The sequence below is a fragment of the Solanum dulcamara genome, chromosome 11 (assembly GCF_947179165.1).
Source record: "Solanum dulcamara chromosome 11, daSolDulc1.2, whole genome shotgun sequence".
NCBI lineage: Eukaryota > Viridiplantae > Streptophyta > Magnoliopsida > Solanales > Solanaceae > Solanum > Solanum dulcamara.
In genome coordinates, this window is record NC_077247.1 from 38,545,582 (window position 1) to 38,566,509 (window position 20,928).

At 32.3% G+C, this 20,928-nt stretch overlaps 2 protein-coding genes across 2 annotated transcripts; one reads left to right on the plus strand and one right to left on the minus strand.

Moving 5' to 3' along the window:
- Nucleotides 1-8,602: 8,602 nt before the first annotated feature.
- On the plus strand, nt 8,603-10,508 carry LOC129872559 (patatin-like protein 3). The gene is made up of 6 exons (XM_055947517.1): nt 8,603-8,791; nt 8,923-9,104; nt 9,225-9,408; nt 9,498-9,659; nt 9,766-10,068; nt 10,275-10,508. Exons 1-6 carry the CDS (start codon nt 8,618-8,620, stop codon nt 10,506-10,508), a joined length of 1,239 nt encoding a protein of 412 aa, XP_055803492.1. The 5' UTR covers nt 8,603-8,617.
- Nucleotides 10,509-12,004: 1,496 nt separating this feature from the next.
- Nucleotides 12,005-17,365, minus strand: LOC129873982 (mitogen-activated protein kinase kinase kinase 5-like). Its single transcript, XM_055949191.1, has 10 exons — nt 16,861-17,365; nt 15,812-16,399; nt 15,576-15,663; nt 14,468-14,530; nt 14,221-14,384; nt 14,064-14,139; nt 13,647-13,706; nt 13,445-13,570; nt 12,674-12,883; nt 12,005-12,595 (listed from the first exon to the last, which is right to left on the minus strand). The coding sequence occupies exons 1-10, from the start codon at nt 17,325-17,327 to the stop codon at nt 12,524-12,526; spliced, it is 1,914 nt and encodes a 637-aa protein (XP_055805166.1). The 5' UTR covers nt 17,328-17,365; the 3' UTR covers nt 12,005-12,523.
- Nucleotides 17,366-20,928: the final 3,563 nt, after the last annotated feature.

A 20,928-nucleotide genomic window follows, 5' to 3' on the forward strand; every position in this document is an offset into this window, starting at 1 on the left:
AATTATAATCTGATACATAAATGTAGATGTATCAGAATTATTAAAACTTGATACAATAGAAATTGACACTTAAACACGATGTATCAGAAGTAGAAAATCTTTAGAAAAAATGACATTTAAAAATAAATACTATGTATCAAAAGCATTAACGCTTGATACATGAGAATCTGATACATAAACCATATGTATCAGAATCAAAAAACCTTCATAAAAATGGCATTAAAAAAACCTTAATTGAACTCATACCTTTGGAAGATTAGGGCGTGTTGTAACCCCTTCAATCTTGTTGTCTAGTTCTTTGGGGGCATGTTGAATTGGAGCTTTCGACTTCAATTTCTCACGTAGCTTATCCATTATTGCTGGATCGTTACGATGTTTGGATGTAACCTCGTCGTAACCTTCCCAAGATGAATCAGAATCAGGTGAAATAAGAATTACTTGATTTTTATTCGACTGTTTGAGACCATGAACGGATTCCATATGCATCATTGAAGATATGAGTTACAAAAACAGAAAGATTTACAGAAGAAAGCAAATGATATCAATTTTATAAGATTTTTCAAAGATTTACAGAAGAAATCAAACGATACAAATTTTAGGAGAAATCAGATTGAATGAGGATGAAGTGAGATTCCATATAAGGAAAAATTAAAATATACCTTAGTTAGAACCTTGAAATTGAGTAACATATGTACTCATAAATTCAAAATCTCAAAAACTGATGAAGAGGAGTGAGTTAGGGCGAGGATTTAGGGAGGAAGAGTGATGTATCAGTGAGGGAGAGAGAGTTAAAGAAAAAGAGGAATTTTGGATATTTTTTGGTATAATAGGAAATACAAGTAAATATGGTATTAAAATATGTGTAAAAGGATAATTTTTCCAAAAATGTATAACTTACATAAATCTCGTAGTGTTTAGAGTCAATTATATCCTAACCCTATTCTTTTTCAAATTACAAAAATTCCTTATTTTTTGAGAAACTCGGATACATAAGTCATATTCCCTCATACATAGTGATGTCTTTAATGCTGTTGCGGTAAAAAAGGGAAACTAATGGAAGATCTGTTAATTGAATATTTTGTTACGTTTAAAAAGGAAAAAAATAAATAAAGAAAGTATAAATTATGGAAAAACTTTATTGGCAATAGGATTCAATCCCTGGCAAATTAAAACATGTTAGTACAATTCAAAATTCAAAATTCTTCTTTCCATTCTTTCAAAAAAATTCTCAATTTTTGAATCAAAATTGTCGATAAATTGTACTGATACAACATGAACCTGGAGATCTTGTTGAGACATTTCAAAATCTAAAAACGTGAGGTGAGGTATGAACGATACAAAAGTCATGAAATTGTTGTTAGTCAAAATACGGGAGTTGGTGGTGGCTTCGGTAGGACTTTGAGTCAAGATCCATGTATGGCACCATTGTTGAAATTGAAAAAAAGTTACGGGAGTTGGTACGGAGCAAAGAAGAATGTGTAGAAGGATTTCGTCATCACATTTTTTTGTTTTCAATAAATTAGATTGTTGATTTTTTTTCTATTTTTTGTAGTTTATCTTTTTTTTGATACATATAGATTCAGATTTATAATGTATCTAGTTGTTTTTCTTTTTTAAATTAATGTATCATGCCTTCATTTTAATTTTGTGATACATTATATTTTTATCATGCACAATATATTATGTTCAAATATTAGTTTGATACATAATCTTAATTTATTAAAACACAAATTAGTATGTATCATGTTCATAGTTATTTATTTGATACATAACTATTACAAACTTCGTTATTTTTTACTATCAGATACATACACCTTAACTTATTCAATTAGAAGGTTATGTATCTGTAGACATTATCAAATATAATTGTTGATATATAAACAGTAATGTTTTTATAACAATATTAGTTTGTATCATATTCATAGTTAGGTATATGACACAACATTGATATAACAACTTGTTGATTATTATTTTTTTTGATTTTTTGTTGTTAACTTTTTCTGATACATATGAGTTTTGGACATGATACATAAATTTGAATTTATAATAAATGTATCTAATACATAACGATTGTCAGTAATGTATCTATCTCAAATATAACATCTTATGGGTAACAATTATCTATTTAATATATCTAGTAGAAATAATGTACTTAACAATTCAAACAAGGTATATAAATAGAAATGTATCATAATAAATCTATCCATCTCGAAAATACAATTCAAACGTAATGTATCATAATGTTGAAACGAAGGCATTATACATTAATTTAAGAAAAAAAAACAATTAGATATATTAAAAAAGTGAACCTATATGTATCATAAAAAGATGAACAACAAAAATCAACCTTCATCCATATGTTTCAGCAATTTTTTAAGATGAAAAAACTAAATAGAAATTTAAAAGAAATAATTAAGTGATAGAAAGAAATCTACCTCTTAAATAACTTGAAATCATTAATTGAAAAGAGAAAATATTTGAAATTCAAAAATAGATTAATGGATGTAACTGAGAGATTTCTGGAATGAAAAAAGAAAGGAAATCATGGGTATCATATTTTGAATTGATGTATCTGGAAAAGGGGATGATGGGAGAAAAAGAAGAGATTTTTGGTATTTTTTAAAACGGTAGAGAAAATAAGAAAATATAGTAAAAAGAGGTGTGTAGTTAAGTAATTTTTTCTATTTTTTTAAGTTTATAAGTTGCTTAAAATAAGTCAAGTCAAACAGACATTAAGTATTAATTACATGACTAGATATTAAAGAAAAAATAAAATTAGATTATGTATCTTTATTGTCTAACCAATGTAGAACTAAAGAATAAATATTCAACATTATTGTCATTCTTAGTGTTATTTTTTATTAGCATTAGTATTGATTAGATTTTGATTTGAGCTTTATTAGAATTACTAATCTCTATGGACTACAATATTTATTGGACCATTCAAAATTTTAAGTCTCAAACTAGAAATAAGGAAAAATTACTCAAGTGAGTACTTTTTAATAAATAATTACTGGCTTTAGCGATACTTTTTATTTATTACCATCTAAGGCAATACATAGGAATACTATGATAAATTTGCTATGTATTAAAAATGAATTATGCATGTAATATAAATGTATTATAAGTGTTTTAAAATATTTTATATTTGCTTGGTAAGAAATTGACGCAATGTATTATAATTGTATTAAAGTGTGTGATAAATATATTATCCATTAATAAAACTTGTATTAAATGTGTTTTATAAACTGTTCACTGTAATATGCATTAAAATTGTATTATAAGTGTCTAGTGACAAAAATATTATTACTATAGATGGTAAATATTTTCTTAATATATCATATCTATATAAATTTCCCTTGAAATAATATGTTAAAAGATAAAAACTATGAAGAAGTATAAGAAATATTTAGAAATTATATTAAAGTAAATATTTTTATGTATAAAATAGACTCAAAAATTATATATATAAGGTCGGATTTGTTTGGTCTCAGGTTGACTTTTTTAGTTAAAACCAAATCAATTAAAGTATGATTTTTTTAATACCAAACCAAGTCAAACCAAACGACTAGTCGATTCGATTTGGCCCGGTTTGCAATTTGGTTCAATTTTTGGTTTAGTAATTTGTAAACCTCTAACACTGGTTACACATTAATTATGATACACTCAAAATATTGAATATAACTTACCTATATATGATTTATACACTGACTATGCATTATGATACAATCAAAAAGCTGAATATAACTTAACTATACATGAAGTATACACTGACAAATGAAGTATACACTAACTATTCAATCCTGACCAACTCAAAATCACCTCTAAATAATCTCACATTTTAAAAATAGAATTATCTCAATATTTTAATTTTTTTGATATAATTCTCTCGAAATGATTCACGTTTGTTGTATGTTAATTTTTTTTTTAAAAAAGGAAAAACCATAAAGAAGAAAAAGAAGAAGAGGGGGAGAGAAAGGCTGCATCAACCATTATTTGGTAAATAAATATGGCCGAAATGACCATTTTTCCTAATTTATATAAGAAAAAATTACCCTTTTACACATATTCTAATACCATATTTATTTGTATTCCCTATTATACCAAACAAATTCCAAAATCCCTTTATTTCCTTTAACTCTCTCTCCCTCACTGATACATCACTCTTCCTCCCTAAATTCTCGCCCTAATTCGCTCCTCTTCATCAGTTTTTGAAATTTTGAATTTCTGAGTACATCTGTTACTCAATTTCAAGGTTCTAACTAAGGTATATTTTAATTTTTCCTTATATGGAATCTCACTTCATCCTTATTCAATCTGATTTCTCCTAAAATTTGTATCATTTGATTTCTTCTGTAAATCTGTCTATTTTTGTAACTCATATCTTCAATGATACATATGGAATCCGTTCATGGTCTCAAACAGTCGAATGAAAATCAAGGAATTCTTGTTTCACATGGTTCTGATTCATCTTAGAAAGGTTACGACGAGGTTAGATCCAAACATCGTAACGATCCAGCAGTGATGGATAAGCTACGTGAGAAATTAAAGTCGAAAGCTCCAGTTAAACATGCACCCAAAGAACTAGACAACAAAATTGAAGGGGTTACAACACGCCCTAATCTCCCAAAGATATGAGTTCAATTAAGGTTTTTTTAATGAAGTTTTTATGAAGGTTTTTTGATTCTGATACATATCATTTATGTATCAGCTTATCATGTATCATGTGCTAACTCTTCTGATACATAGTATTTTTTTAAATGTCATTTTTTTTGGAGATTTACTACTTCTGATACATCGTGTTTAAGTGTCAATTTCTATTATATCAAGTTTTAATAATTCTGATACATCTACATTTATGTATTAGATTATAATTTATAAAACCTTACTGCTTCTGATACATCTTCTGTATGTATCAGAATCTCATGTATCAAATATTTTAATGCATATGATACATCGTATTTATGTATAAAGTTCAAGTTGTATTTAACCATTTTTCATGTCAATGCAGGGAATGAAATACATCATCAAGAAGATCCCGTCCTACCCATTGAGATTCGGCACGGCATATAGGGCTAATTTTCTTGATGATTTTGAATCATCAATAGGTGAAGAAGGTATAAAGTTATTTAGGATGGAATTTCTATTCCAAATACTAGACTACATGCCGAATTCTTCCGTTCAAGATATGCCACACTATTGTGGAATTATGGTTGTCGGAAGGCCAAGGATGGTTATGTTAGCGATAACGATGATCCTAAAAAATCTAAGAGAGATTTCATATCTCCTAGTCAAGGAGAACCGATGGACGTCGAGTAATTTTTTTTTTTTGAATTTTGTATTAGAAGAATGTACAATTACCAGACTTTTAAGTTTTTCTCATGTATGAAACTCTAATATAAGATGAAAGTTTATATATCATATTATCATGTATCAAACTTGACTGCTTCTTGATTCTGATACATACTATTAATGTATCATATTCTAATGTATAAAACTTGACTGCTTCTGATGCATACTGTTAATGTATCATATTCTAATGTATAAAACTTGACTGCTTCTGATACATACTGTTAATGTATCATATTCTAATTTATCAAACTTGAATGCTTCTGATATTGTATATGTATCAGCATCTCATGTATCAAGATTTAGTGATTCTGATACATCTTGTTTATGTATCAGAATCTCATTTATTTGCTTTAATGAATCTGATTCATCTTGATTATATATCATATTATCATGTATCAATATTTAATGTTTCTGATACATCTTGTCTATGCATCAACACCTCATGTATCAACCTTTAGTGTGTCTGATACATCTTGTTTATGTATTAAATTCTCATGTATCAAAATGTAATGATTCTGATACATCATGTTTATATATCAGCATCTCATAAATCAAGCTTTAATTATTCTGATACATATTATTTATATATCAGATTATCATGTATCAATATTTAATTATTCTGATATATATTGTCTATGTATCAGTATCCCATGTATCTATATTTAATGATTATGATACATATACAACCTATATCAATACATGTTTTGTATCAGCCACAATCCAGTTGAAAAAAATAAAACAATCTTCAATGTATCAAGCCTTTATATGTCGAATGATTATGTATCAGCTATCTTCATTTGTCGAACTTGAATTTACATCACTACCAAGTAACTTACAATAAAAATAATTACCAACCATCCATGTATCAATTATTGATATTCAAATACTATTCTGATTAATTGAAATATGTATCAAATACAGCCTCTAAAACTGTAAAAAGTTGTCCCAGTTTCTCTAGGAACTGCTCATCAAGCTGGAGCATTGACTATTTTAACATTCATGATTTTGCTCAATTACATTGTGCGACGACCTTCCCCGTTACTTCTGAAGACATTACCTACAGTCACAAAAATGGTCTGATGATATTGATACCATAACTTCTCATAGAGCATTGACATTGTTAGGCATTTTAAATTATACCATCTATGATCCTTGCACGACTCGCAGATTATTTTTAGAAAAAAATGCATTTTTTTCTGCCCTTCTTGTTTTTCAGATATTTTGGGAAATTTTGAATGATTAATCTTGTAAAGAACATGTAATCAGTAGTATCGCGATATTTATCTTGAATCGCTTGATGAAAATTGAAATTTGGATTGAATTTTTTTTCGCACTGATGCTCTGTTTTTAGAATTTTCCTTGATCTTCATAACTGTTTTGTTCTTAAAAGGATTCTTTACCTTATTTAGCACTCTAATTGATTGAAACAATCAATCATAACTTAAATTACGTTACTATCCATAAATAACTCACAAGCATTAATTATTTTACACCCAAAAATTGATGTATCAGGAAAGTGAGTAATGTACCAGAAATTAGAAAAAAAGGGAAATTGGGTAATTTAAGAAAAATGAGGGATACATTGTAATTGAACTTTTTACTATGAAATTTAGATAAAGTTTACTTTATATAAATTGAACTAAATAAATGACAAATATAATATTTATGAGGTGACATTGTGCATAATTACCTACTTATACTATCTAACGGTTAGATTGGGGTTAGATATGGATCGGCCAACTTAGCCGAAGCCAGCCACATGGGCTTCGAAATTTAGTGGGCCAAGCGGGCCCAGCACTTTAACTGGCCTTAAAATGACTAGTACATGTGGTCGGGCCGATCCTCTTTAATTCGTTTTATGTTGTTTTTTTTTAAAAAAAAACGTAATAAATTCTAACCTAAAGATGCCTTACATGATAGATAACATAAATTCTAACCAAATCATAAATCATAATTAAATAATGTCGATAATACTTATATTAAGTACCAATTAACATAAAATATTTTCAGTTGTTAATAATGCCCATTAAGTTGGGGATTATCACATTGATTTGTTGATTTCGGTACAATTTAATTAACTGGATATGATGTATGCCTTCTGATTGATTTGTTGATCCTAGTACTAATTTGGTTATTTTCAATTCAAGTTTGACTTTAAAGTAAAAATTTGGTTGTAACTTTGTGTCATTTTCTTTATACGTTATCATAAATAGCATGCAAGGGCAAACTTTGGGAAACGTGAGGACGGCTCACTGGAGGGAGCCAGATCCTCATGGATCTGCTCTATTAAAGTAGGGGTACGTCAATTCAAATTATTTGCCTAACAATCAGGATTCGTAAAAGTTTAATCATAGAAGTTGTTCAAGATGTGATCGACGCTAAGTAAGGACTGACATAAATTAATGCAAGCTCCAAATCACCAGGTATATAACATAAAATATACCTCCTAATCACGTGTATTCTCTACAAGATGAATAAGAGAGAAAGAAATAATTGTTTTTTGGTAACATGGAGCTTTAACGAGTACATGCATGGAATATTAAAATTTGTAGAGTCAATGCAGACGGAAAAGGGGGATCAAATGACATGTGAATTACGTAGAATATGGAAGAAGGTAAAAAGAAAGAGTCTAAAAAGGTCCAAAAAAAAAATACTTATTTTATTTATTTTTTTAGTTTTATATTTGAATTGTGTGAGTTTTTCTACCTGAATTATCACTGAATGTTTATCGAAACAAATCTCAACTATCAATTATTCACTTTTCCTACTTGATTGATGAGATATTTCAGGTAGAAAAAGTGAATAATTGATAGTTAAAGCCTGATAAACATTTGATGATAGTTCAAATAGAAAATTCACACACCTAATAATTAAAGCATGAAATTCAAAAAAATTAAAATATTTTAATGTAGTTTTAACCTTTCACTCTAAAAACAACTCATAAAGTTCTAACTAATTATTCGAGATCCGAACAAGAGTTGAAACTTCCGTTTTAAGTCACTAATAAAATGTGTAAAATGAAAAGAGGAAATGTGAGTATAAATGGATCGTCTAACTTATTTTCACTCGCAATCTAAAATTCTTTTACACTATTAACAACATAATTTTATTATTAAATCATGTTATTTTGCTACTATTAATTTATTCACGGTGTTAATCTTGTTTACACCATCATGTGCATGGAAAAAATTTCCGGTGTATATAAATATGCCTTCACCTAGACATATAGGTGTATAAGCCTTTAAGCAGTTATTGTTGATACAATATGGGTACAACTTTTGTAGCTGAACTAGTGATCACCGTTCTAGTCTTGCAACATCCTATAGCTTCTGTATTAGCTACAAAAGGAAAGACGGTAACAATTTTAAGCATCGATGGAGGTGGCATTAGAGGCATTATTCCTGGCACTATTCTTGCATTTCTTGAATCTAAACTTCAGGTATATACATACATATTCATCAACATCCATTGCGCGCTACTAGCTGTTTTTTCTTCTCCTATGTTTTGTGAGCTATATATAATATATTGCATGCAATGATCGAAACATAAAACTTTTTATGGTTATGTTAGGAACTTGATGGACCAAACGCAAGAATTGCTGACTATTTTGATGTGGTAGCTGGAACAAGCACGGGTGGACTTGTAACCACAATGCTCACAGCCCCAAACAAGGATAATCGCCCTTTATATGCTGCAAAAGATATTACCAACTTCTACATGGAACACGGCCCTAAAATCTTTAGTGGGAGCAGGTAATTACAAGAATTGACAATCTAACTAGTGCTAATTTTGTTGAAGAGTATTTAAAATCATTTAATTATTTCGATGAAGACTTTACTGATGGCAAATTTGTATATATATGTGCAATGAAGCCGCAACAACTTCGTGAAGAAGATGTTAAATTTATTTGGGGGACCAAAGTATGATGGCAAATACCTGAGATCGTTGGTTAGATCGGAACTAGGCAATCTGACTATGAAGCAAACATTGACTCATACACTTGTCCCAACTTTTGATATCAAACGCCTTCAACCCATCATTTTCACAACTAGTGATGTACGTACAATATTTCTTTACTTAATTAATAAAGTCTAATATATATATTACTTATATTGATGGCTGATATTTATGTATACACTGAGTAGGCCAGAGCAAGTGTGTCTAAGAATGCACTGCTATCGGACGTTTGTGTTGGTACCTCAGCAGCACCCACTTATTTCCCTGTACATTATTTTGAGACCAAGGATGCTCAAGGAAAAATACGTACATTTGATCTCGTTGATGGAGGTGTAGCTGCAAATAATCCAGTGAGATTCTTGATACTAACGTGTAACTTTATTCGCACACCCAACAACTTGAGATATTTGGACTACGTACGTACCACTAATATTAATTCTTTGAATATACTGACAGACTCTACTAGCAATTACTCACATATCAAGAGAAGTCATGAAGAGAAGAGTGGAATATGAGGATATGAAAAGTTTGGACTGCAAGAAAATGTTGGTTTTGTCACTGGGCACTGGTACAGGCAAGAATAAAGAAAAGTATAATGCTGCAACAGCTTCAAAATGGGGCCTACTTGGTTGGATGTACAACCATGGTGCCAGTCCATTGCTAGACATTTATAGTGATGCAATTACTGATATTGTGGATATACATGTTTCAGCCATGTTTCAGTCCCTTCACAACCAGAAGAATTACCTCAGAATTCAGGTTTCATCATCAACTTCAGTTCATGTTTTAAGCATTCCTCTTGATACCTTAGTTGCTCCAACTGTTATAAAATGTCAACTGATACGTGTTAGATTCTTCAAAAAATATATAGTGCATATATATTTGAAGGATCAGTAATATTTTTGAAAGTTTGAGCAACATAACTTAACACACATGTATACGCCTGACCTAATAAATTTGTACAGAACGATAGTATGATCGGGGAGGCGGCATCAACGGATATTTCAACCATAAAAAATATGCAGACACTCGTGCAGACTGGTAAAGATCTACTGAAGAAGCCTGTGTCAAGGGTCAACTTGGAGACGGGCCGCGTTGAAGCAGTTCATGGAGAAGGCACCAACGAAGAAGCTCTGACTCGTTTTGCTAAGTTGCTTTCAGAGGAAAGAAAGCTTCGACCTTTAGGGACGGCTCAATAAAATTAGTAACATTAGACTAAAGAAAGATAAATTATTTTTTCTAGCCGTTTGAGATGCAAATTTCATCTTAGTTTGTTATCGTATTATTTTAGATTGAGAGCTTGTTCTTGTACAACACTTTGTCAAAGACTAGTTATCAATAGCACCTTTTTTATTTTATTTATTATTGTAATAATGTTTTAATTCATCATTTCATTTGTCAAATTTCAAAACATTATACTTCAATTGCCTAATCACTTCTTCCAAACATTGTACTTCAATTATTATACGTTCGAAGAAGCAATTTTTACTGTTGGAGCTATTCCCTTAGTTGAGTCCTTGCCTCTGGCTTGGGTTCTTAAGCAATTGGGCGGATTAATACTGTATTACTGTATCATTCTGGGGACCACCTCCCTTCGCTTCAGAGTCTTAGGCGCAGCTCTTCTAGTCAGAGAAGAGTCCAGTTGCGAACCTGTGCACTCCTATCCTATTGTTGCTTCTATCATCATGATAGGGAATCGGTCGACTGAACACCAAACTGATCTGATTCAAATTTCACATCCTGTTTACATGCGATTTGGCGGGTTAGGTTTGTTGGTGTCAAGATCGGTATGCCTTTTAGTAGTAGTTGACTTAAGCGCACCTGAACTATCCATAGTCGTCTATTTACGAATTCTTACTAGTTCTCCGCACAACTTTTGTGCAGTTGAAGACTATCATGCCTGTCTAAGGGCTATAGTCACAGTGATCCTCCTATTCAACTACTTCGACCCATCCTCTGCATTGTGCCCTAGATATGCCATTTTCACCCATTCCCGAATAAGCAGAAAGTTTAGGAAGATATCAACCATGAATGGAAGGTCTCCTATAAGCCTGAAGGTCCTACTAAGTGGTCTAAGTCTTCTGGAGTTAATAGTCATTAGCACTTCAATTTTTTTTAAAAAAATTCCCCCTTCTTTTGGCAAACAATGTTTTATTTGAGTGGCACATATTGTCAATTTGTCGTTGTACTTCAGGTTAATAACATGGAGTGGTGGATCATAATTGTTGTCTAAACTGATTCAATTTATGTTAATTAACTTTAGGATGATCATTTAAATAAAGAAAATTGATTCAAGGTAACAGAAAGTATGATAGTTTGGCCAAACTGCGGAAGACAGCAGAATCTGAGAGCATAGAGCACAAGGCCTACAAAAGCTGAAAGCACAAATTTAAGGAACGCTGTAGGTTGTCAATAACAAATTTCAGTGGAGCAAACGATGATTCATATAGCTGACACCAACTTGCTTGGATAGAGGTGCAATTTCTGTTATATGTTTGTCAAATCCTTGCTTTGTTGAATTCATTCAGCTGTTTTACATTACACAGCTATCAGAAAGTACTTTAAAGATTGATAGTTAACTCATACATACAACTTTCAAAGGGTTTCAATATCTTTGAATTTTGCCATTGCATCTGTATAGTTGTGTTGAAGCTCCATTTTTGTTATTAATACACAAAAGATAAGATCCAAGGTCTGCAGGGCAATTCCCCTGGACTATAAACATATCTTCCTTTCAAGTTATATACATTGATGAGGGGGAGTACCTCCTGGCTCCAACTCCCGATGCCTCCAAGCTATCTACAGAGCACATTGATAAAGGTCTGTAATGTATTTACAAGTCGAGCTCTCTTTAGAAAACCACATCAATAAAGATGAGTACTCCTATTTAGAACTTCGGAAGATAGTATATGAAGCTTGTTTCCAAGCCACTGCACCAGATGGGCATGTAAGCCACTGCACCAGATGGGCATGTACTCATAATAGTCGACCCAGAATGTGTCTGTTCTTTAATGGGAATGAACTGGGGATGACCATGGGAGTTGAACGAGCAAAATAACACAGTCCCATCGCTATGTTGGAATACGAATAATGTCATTGCTTTCGTGTACGCATTTAGCTTTAGGGGCAGGCAGACATTAAAGTGAATTTGCCCATCTGAAGACTCCATTCTTCAGATCACAACTTTTACTTCTTTGCCAGCTCTTTCTGAGTGCTATCTTTCTAATGACACATGCACCGCATCAAGTTTATAACTTAGCTTCTCTCTCTTAGAATGCAAATTTTCCTGTCAAAGGTATACTATGGCATGAAGAAACACAACCAGCAAAAGAGTAAAGGGAAGAAAGGGACTGGATGTACATACTGTTAGTCTTATTCCATTAAGTTGCTGGACAAAAGAAGGAACTTCTGGCTGATGCGAGATTCTCACAAATGGATGTTCTAGCAACATGCTAGCTGATGTCCTCTCTGCTGGATTTCTACGGAAACAACAATGCAAGAAATCTTTCCCTTCTGGTGATAATGTTTCAGGTATTGGAGGGGTATCTTTTAGAACCTTGAACATTGCTGCAGCCTGCAATAATTAAATTAATTGATAGAATCAACTTCAAAGATTTGTAAGTGTAAAATTTGAATATAGCATTGCATGATCTTGATCTTTGGTGAAATTATACAAAGAAAGATTGCACAAGTAGAGTATAAACTGCACAAGTAGAGTATAAACAATACTGGCCATGATTTTTCTGCTGCTTGACTTTCCTCCATTTCTGATGTTAAAAAGTTCAAGCAGAAATTAATGATTTGATTATTCGTAACTTGATTTTGAGTTTTGACCAAAGGCAAATCTAAACACAGTGAAAGATAACTTTAACTCTGTTAGACGGCCAATGACAAAAATAAAGGTACATTGGGAGAAATCAGATATTTGCTTACACTAATACCCTGGTCTAACGGAATACCAACTGCACAACTAGAGTAACAAATTCATGACCCCTAGACCCAAGAAACTGTAGCATGATTAGTCTTTGTTTGCTAAGTTGTTGGAGTCAGGGTAATCTAAGGCGGCATGTCAAGAACTAGATCATTGTTGGGAAAGATCACGTACAAGCTAAAAATGCAGAAATAAAGTCCTTACTGCTTCATATTCACTCCAAGGAGGTTTGCCATTCAGCATCTCAATTATAGTACAACCCAAACTCCATATATCAATAGCTAAGGCAAGATCGCTACTATTATCTGTCTGCATAACAGATTGCAAGAGCTGCAGGAAACAGAAAACATAAGCTGTGGAAGGTGAAAGAACGTTATTAGAAAGATGTGCTGTTGAGGGGAAGTACCTCAGGAGCCATCCAATATGGACTTCCTTTTAAAGAGAGATTAGCTGAGTTCCCGTTTAGCTGCATAAGAAAGACTTAAGGTTCAAAGAAAAATAAAACACTAGCTTGGTCTGGCAACAACCAGTCTGTCAGTCTAAGATCTTTTGATTATACATCTTAGAGTGACAACATTAAAAATTTGTTACCACTATTAATGTTGTTTTTCTGGATATAACATTCTTGTTTGACATAGTAATTGTTGATATAGTAGCACAAGAGAATGTTTGCATCTAAAACGCATAATAACAGTCTACTATGAAGAGATTTACCATGTAAAGCACAAAGATCTATGGATCAATCATTACATTCTACTGAATAGAACATTCTTTACTCGAAAAAACTGCAAACTGAAAAATGATTTGAGATAGAGTAATGTACATGCTTAGCCATCCCAAAGTCTGCAAGCTTGACAACCCCATAAGCATCAACAAGCAAATTAGCCCCTTTAATGTCCCTATACAAGAAAACATTTCAAAATTGTTCTTCAGAAGGTTCTATATCTTATTTCTGTCACAGTTGAATATCTGACTATTACCTGTGAATGGTCTTTTTACTATGCAAGTAAGCTAACCCGCAAAGAATATGGCGAGTGAAATTCCTCACAATAGATTCTGTAATTTCTCCGCAATGGTCTTGGATAAATTTATTGATAGAACCAGGATGAACATATTCCAGATAAATATAAAACCGGTCATCAACCTGCAATATCAAAGAAGAAAACACTTTCACTGAAGAGTATGTGCAAGGATGAATCAAATTTATAACTTGTAACAATTTCTTACTATTTCACTTCCATAATACTGGACAATGTTTGGGTGCTTGAGCTGGCTGAGAACATTGATTTCCTGGACCAACATAAGGAATAAAGATTACGAAATGTTGAAACCATTTCAAGCTTGAAACTTAAGGGGCAAAGATAATGTTTTGCATTGAAATGACATTCAGCTTCAACTACTCATGAAAATAGATAACCAACTGCTCTGTCAAGTGATATTCAGATTTGATCATTCATGACCACTATACTCGGCAACTGGTGCTTCTATTTCTGAGCATTCTTTCAGTTCATCAGTTAAGAGGGAAACACTTGAGAGTTTGAAGATTCTACACCATAGTGACTACTTCAACCAATCAAGCAATTTGTATATCTATATAGCTAACCAAAAACATGGATGTAAAACTAACATCCCAAGAAAGCCAGAGAAAATAATTTTCTGTTGCAGGTTAAAGTGAAAAGCTTTGTAATCTCCACTCACTAATTCATAAACTTAAAGCTGTTAACCCACAACATAGTAATTTTATAACTCTAAAAATTTTAAAAGGAAAAACAGATTTTTTTAAAAAATTAAATTGAATTAGATCAATTTTCTGTTTCAAAATTAAAATTTAAATATATTCAAAAATTATAAATTATAATTTTTCATGTTAATATGATAAAAAATATATTATAAAATATTGATCAAAGTTTACATAATTTAATTTGAATCTCGAAAAAAGAAAAGTGTCACATGAATTGAAACAATAAGGGGTCGTTTGATAGTTGGTAAGAGTTATATGCGTGTATTATTAATGCAAGAGACAAGTTACGATATAATCTACGTATTATTTTATGCATGTTAGTAAGTTAAAGACTGTTTGTATGTTCTATGTTACCGTGCAAAGCCTTCATTGTCTCCCTTAATTGCACCCTTTCAGTTTCTTTATTGGCCAAGCTTTTTTGTACTTTAAATATCACATGCAGTAATGCAGATAGACCCCGAACATCAAATATTTCAGCCGATTCAAGCAATGCAGGTGTACCCATTAATGAATTTTGATAACACCAGTCAAAATCTATATGGAGAATCCAAGTATTCAAGGATTATGAAACAAACACAGTGAAGGAAATCTTACCTGTTCTAGCTGCCTTATAGACTCAGCAGATTTTGGGTCATCTGGTAATACTTCAACTTCTTTCAATGCACATAAAGCTCCTGTCTCTCTGGTTAAGAAAAATTCATAGAATTACATTAGAAAATATTGAAGGATTTAAGTTATATACACCGGTAGTGTTAAAGAATTTTTATTCAATCAGCATGTTATGAGCATCATACAGACAAACAACGACATCCACCAATAACATTATGTACCGGTTTGATGCTACGTAAACACTTCCAAATGTCCCACGTCCAATAAGCTTTCCTTTTTTCCACTGGCCTTTAATAGGTGTTATATCTGCTTTAAGGGTAGGTGGTGAAACTGGAGGAGTAGCTAGAGGAGGAAGGGGTAAAGGATGGACATTGCCTTGAGCACAATTCTCACAACGCGCCATTGAGCACTGATCATTTGGTAGTGGATGATGTAAAGGTGAAGCATGTCCACTTGGACTCCTGGATCTTCGCTGAGGACTTAATCTTGGACTGTGAAGAGGAGAGTCATCAACACTAAAAGCATGGTTATAAGAGAAGCCTAAACCATGAGGGGCATCTGAAGGAGGCATCTCAGGGGCAGACCAAACTTGAAAAACACTAGGGGGTGTGACGAAAAGAGGACTCATTGTATGATCACCATTTTTCAGTTGGCTATGTGCAGGACTTGCATAAGGACTAGTTGGAGCACTAGTCCAAAAATCAGGAGGGATTCTTTCTGGGACAAGCAGCATCCGAGGTGGCATCTTCCTGGACAATGGAGTTGCAGAGTGCTCTGTTCTCTTTCGAGCATCTTGGCTTGATAGTCTGCTGAAATATTAAACAAAGAACAAAAACATTAGGTCTACATAATCTGAAACCTACAATAAATGACTACAACAACAACATATCCGTGTAAATCCACAAGTGAGGTTTGGAAAAGTAAAGTGTACCCAAATCTTACCCATACCTTATGTAGGTAGAAAGGTTGTTTCGATAGGCACTTGACTCAAGGAAAGCATAAACACAGCATTTATGGAAACATAAGAAGTAACAACACCAGGATAGTAAGAAAACCGAAGCATAAGAGACAACAAGTAGTTAAATACAATAAATGCCCAAATTTATTCATGGAAAAAAGAAATCTTGACACCAAATAATTCGAAGATTTTAACATAGAAGGAAGGGTTTCTGGATTTATACAAATATCATTGAAAATTGAGGATGAGAAAACTATCCATTTGATCAAAATAAGAAACAATTAGTTTAAATATAGAGAAATTTTCACACACCCCTCTTGTGTTGCTCCGCCATTATTGTGATTATGTGCATCTCCATTGAAAGCATCCAGCCTTTCTCTATCTGTTTCCTCACCAGCTTTATGATGCGCAATTCCTTCTCTAGGCGAAGGAAGTGGGACGCTGGGGGCTTGAACCAAATTAGGATGTTGACGGAGCATCACGTGTAATTCCGGCAATGGGAGGGGCTGCGGCGGAGGACGTCCCTCCGCCGGTGAACTTTCATACGAATACTGAGAATGCCAGTCATCTCTGACGTCGACTTTGTGGTCCCCACCACGGTGTTGGGGCTTCTTCTTACGAGAAATTTGGTGGATACGGCTACGGGTGCCGAAGAGAGCTGATATCAGGACGCCACGGGTGCCCCCGCGCGTGACGATCACGCTATCATCGGAATGAATCTTTCTGTTGGAGGTAGAGGCCCGGGTGGAAGATGAGAATGCGCTCTGCCACCAATGCATTGCATGCACTCGATCGTGACAGAGCCAGAAACTCTAATATGAAGTTTTAAAAAAAAATCACCCTATAACCTAAATTAATTTTTGAATGGCCTCAAATCACCCTATAACCTAAATTAATTTTTGAATGGCCTCAGCATTAAGGCCATTCAAAAATTTATATATACAAAGGAAGAAAATAAAAGAAAAAATAACCACTAAATTAACATTTTGCGTCCACCTAACTAGCTCCGCCTTGATTGCATTTGTGATTGTTGAGATCACATAATGCCTTGCATGCATGCACGCACGAAATGATCAATTGAAATTTGAAGGTGAAAATGTGGTTAGAGGAAAACTAAAATTGGTAATAACGTTTTAATCATGGACTAATGTGATAAATCCTGATAGTTTTTGAAGATCAAAGATGGATCAAACTCCAAAATAAATGAATTTATCTGAATGCCTCAAACATAAATAAGTTGAATCAGCCATATAAATTTTCAATATCGAGTACAAAAATAAATAGGAATAATGTTTTTTGAAGAAGAATAGCTGAATCAAGGAGAAGGAAGAGAAGACAACAGAATCATCGTTCTCCTTGAGTCACCGGACAAATTTGAAGGTAGAGAACACAATGGAGGAGTTGTCCTCCTTGAGTTACCAGGAAAATGGAGAAGGAAGGAGGCAATAAACAGGATTAAGGAAGAAGGTATAATCTAGCACGACGACAACAAACGTAATTACACGGGGGGGGGGGGGGGGGGGACAACTATAGTAATCCTAGGGTCAAAATAATAACCATGCATGCCAATTCCTTTTATTTAGTATATATATCTATCTTCTTCTAGAGAATTTCTTTCTCTGGCTGAAGTCAAATACATTAGACTAGTCTTTAGTTAAAAATAAAATAAAAAATACATTAGACTACGTATGTACAAATATATTTCCTCCCTTTTAATTTAGGAAAAACTAGGACCCAATCCAAACTATTTCCCCCACTCATGGCCCAAACTATTTACTCTTTTACCCCACTTTTTTCCTTTTAATTTCGCACATGATGTCATGCTGACAGTAGCATCAATGCTCTTCTTTGATACCATCAAACTATTTACTCTCTTACCCACTTTTTCCCTTTTAATTTCGCACATGATGTCATGCTGACATCAGCATCAATGTTCATCTTTGATATCATCAGAGTGTATTATACTATGATGGTATGAATCAGTTTCTTCTTGATACCATCAGAAGTATAATATACTCTAATGGTATCAAGAAGTTCCGCTGAAGCACTATCTCTTCCTTCTTAATACCATTAAAGTATATATATACTCTCATGATATCAAACGTGTATTTACGCCAGTGCCCCTTTCCTTGTTCCTCTTTGATATCATCAGAGTATATTATATTTTGATGGTATCAAACAATTTATCAAACAGTTTCTTCTTGATACCATCAGAATATAATATACTCTAATTGTATTAAGAAGGAAGAGACAGTGCTTCAGCGAAACTGCTTGATACCATTAGAGTATATTATATACTCTCATGGGTATCAAGTGCACGAGATAGTTAAAATCAGGGGGTATGAAAGTAATGAGGTATCCAATGGTAAATAATATTTTTTGGGGGTATATCAATTGTTATCCCTTTAATTTATGTGACATGATTTAATGGAACATAAAATTTTAAAAATAAGAAAAGACTTTGTTATGTTTACTAAATTGCCTTTATTAAATTCATTTTAATGCTTACGTTTAGTTGATTTTCTTCACATGTAAGTATTAAATGAGATCCAATAAAAATAAAATAAGAATAATACCATTAAATAGAAATACTATCAAAATAAGAAAATGCTGCATCTCTTTGAAGGGACTAAAAGAAAAAAGGGTGTTGGGAATATTTTTCATCATTGTTTAGAAATACTACTTGTACGATGAAGACCAACGGCCCAACGCAATATCTGGACCCACCCCCTTAAAGATGACCCTATATATATATATATATATATATATATATATATATATATATATATATATATATATATATATATATATATATATATATATATATATATATATATATATATACACCTTAGCTTGCAATTGATTATTGCACTAGTAACTCTTTAATTTGTTGCCAAGTCTTAAAGGTGTTAGTATTATATAAATAGTTTAAGTACTAGTTATATATTATATTATCCGGTCATCTTTATATGTTGTAGTAGGTATTTTTTAAAATTATAATAGATAGTTATTGTTTTCTACTCACACGAGCTTATATTCTTGCTTTTCTATCAATTTCTAATTTTGATCTTCTTCCTCAATCTGATATTATGGTGTCGATATAGATTGAAATTAAATCTAATTTTTTAAGGAGATTCATTATAAATATTATTTGATTGATCTAGTAATAGTATAAGAAAAAAAATATAATGGCAATGTATATCACTTAATCAAAATCTCAATTGATACAAGTGAATCTCTTAATTAATAATGAGGGATGCTCATTTTTGAATTAGTCATGTGTAGCATGCATGAATACAAGAAGATGTCATATGTTTCACGAATAAAAGAACAATTTTACATATTCTAAAATGATCAGAGGACGGACTTATAAGCATACTATTACAGATTCTTTGTTGCTGATGGCATAAATTTGTTTTACTCTATTGATGTAATTTAATCTATAATAGTGTGTTAGGTGGTATTTTTACTAGGTTACCAATTATGAGGTTGTGCTAGAGAAGGCTTACACCTACTTACATATCAATGTTTCAGTGACATGCATCCATACCCAGAGCTTCATTTTTATAGGATGTTTTGAGCATTGCTAGAGTTAAAATTTTAGTAAAGGGAATCAAAACATAAAGATGTAAACATATAAAAAAAAAGTCAATGATCCTGACAAGGAATATATATTTATAATCTAATTTTCATCAAATTAAAAGGAGTTTTAGCAAAGTTTACCTTTCTTAACTCAGATTTATAAACTATTAATCAGATACATGCGTATATTTTGTCAGATACATATACACTTAATTAGATATTCTGATAAAAAACTAGATACATATAATCTTAACTAAATAATGTGTCAGATACATCAATAATGTACCATAGATGGCAATAATGTGCCAGATACATGTGTAAATCTCCAATACATGCACATTTATTCAGATACATATATACTTAATCAGATACACTGATAAAATTATATACATATAATCTTAACTCAATAATGTGTCAGATATGTCAATAATGTGCCAAAGACATCCATAATTCCAACCCGATCCAAAATGTCCATTTCTCATCTTCTTCCTCGTTAAGGTTTATCACAGTTTGTAACGACCCAAAATGGGTCATGAGTGACAACCACACTTAACCTCCTAGGTGGGAGAACCAACGATACAAACCCCAACTAATAAATATAACAATAACGCAGAAGCTCAATTAAATACGTTTTCCCAAAACCTGAAAGTCATCACATGAAGGACATCTAAATTCTAAAACTAAGTCTCAAATTATCAAATACCCAATAAATAACATAACATAACGTGTTCGAAAACTAAGGACACCATGCCATGACAAGAGATTCAATCGCCAGCTAGAAGGATAGCTTATCCTGAA

Coding starts and splice junctions, on each gene's coding strand:
- LOC129872559 (XM_055947517.1), top strand. CDS start 8,618: ATGGGTACAACTTTTGTAGCTGAACTAGTGATCACCGTTCTAGTCTTG. Junction 8,792..8,922: donor TTCTTGAATCTAAACTTCAG/GTATATACATAC, acceptor TGGTTATGTTAG/GAACTTGATGGACCAAACGC. Junction 9,105..9,224: donor AAAATCTTTAGTGGGAGCAG/GTAATTACAAGA, acceptor TGTGCAATGAAG/CCGCAACAACTTCGTGAAGA.
- LOC129873982 (XM_055949191.1), bottom strand. CDS start 17,327: ATGCATTGGTGGCAGAGCGCATTCTCATCTTCCACCCGGGCCTCTACC. Junction 16,400..16,860: donor GGCGGAGCAACACAAGAGGG/GTGTGTGAAAAT, acceptor TTAATATTTCAG/CAGACTATCAAGCCAAGATG. Junction 12,596..12,673: donor TTAATGGAATAAGACTAACA/GTATGTACATCC, acceptor TACCTTTGACAG/GAAAATTTGCATTCTAAGAG.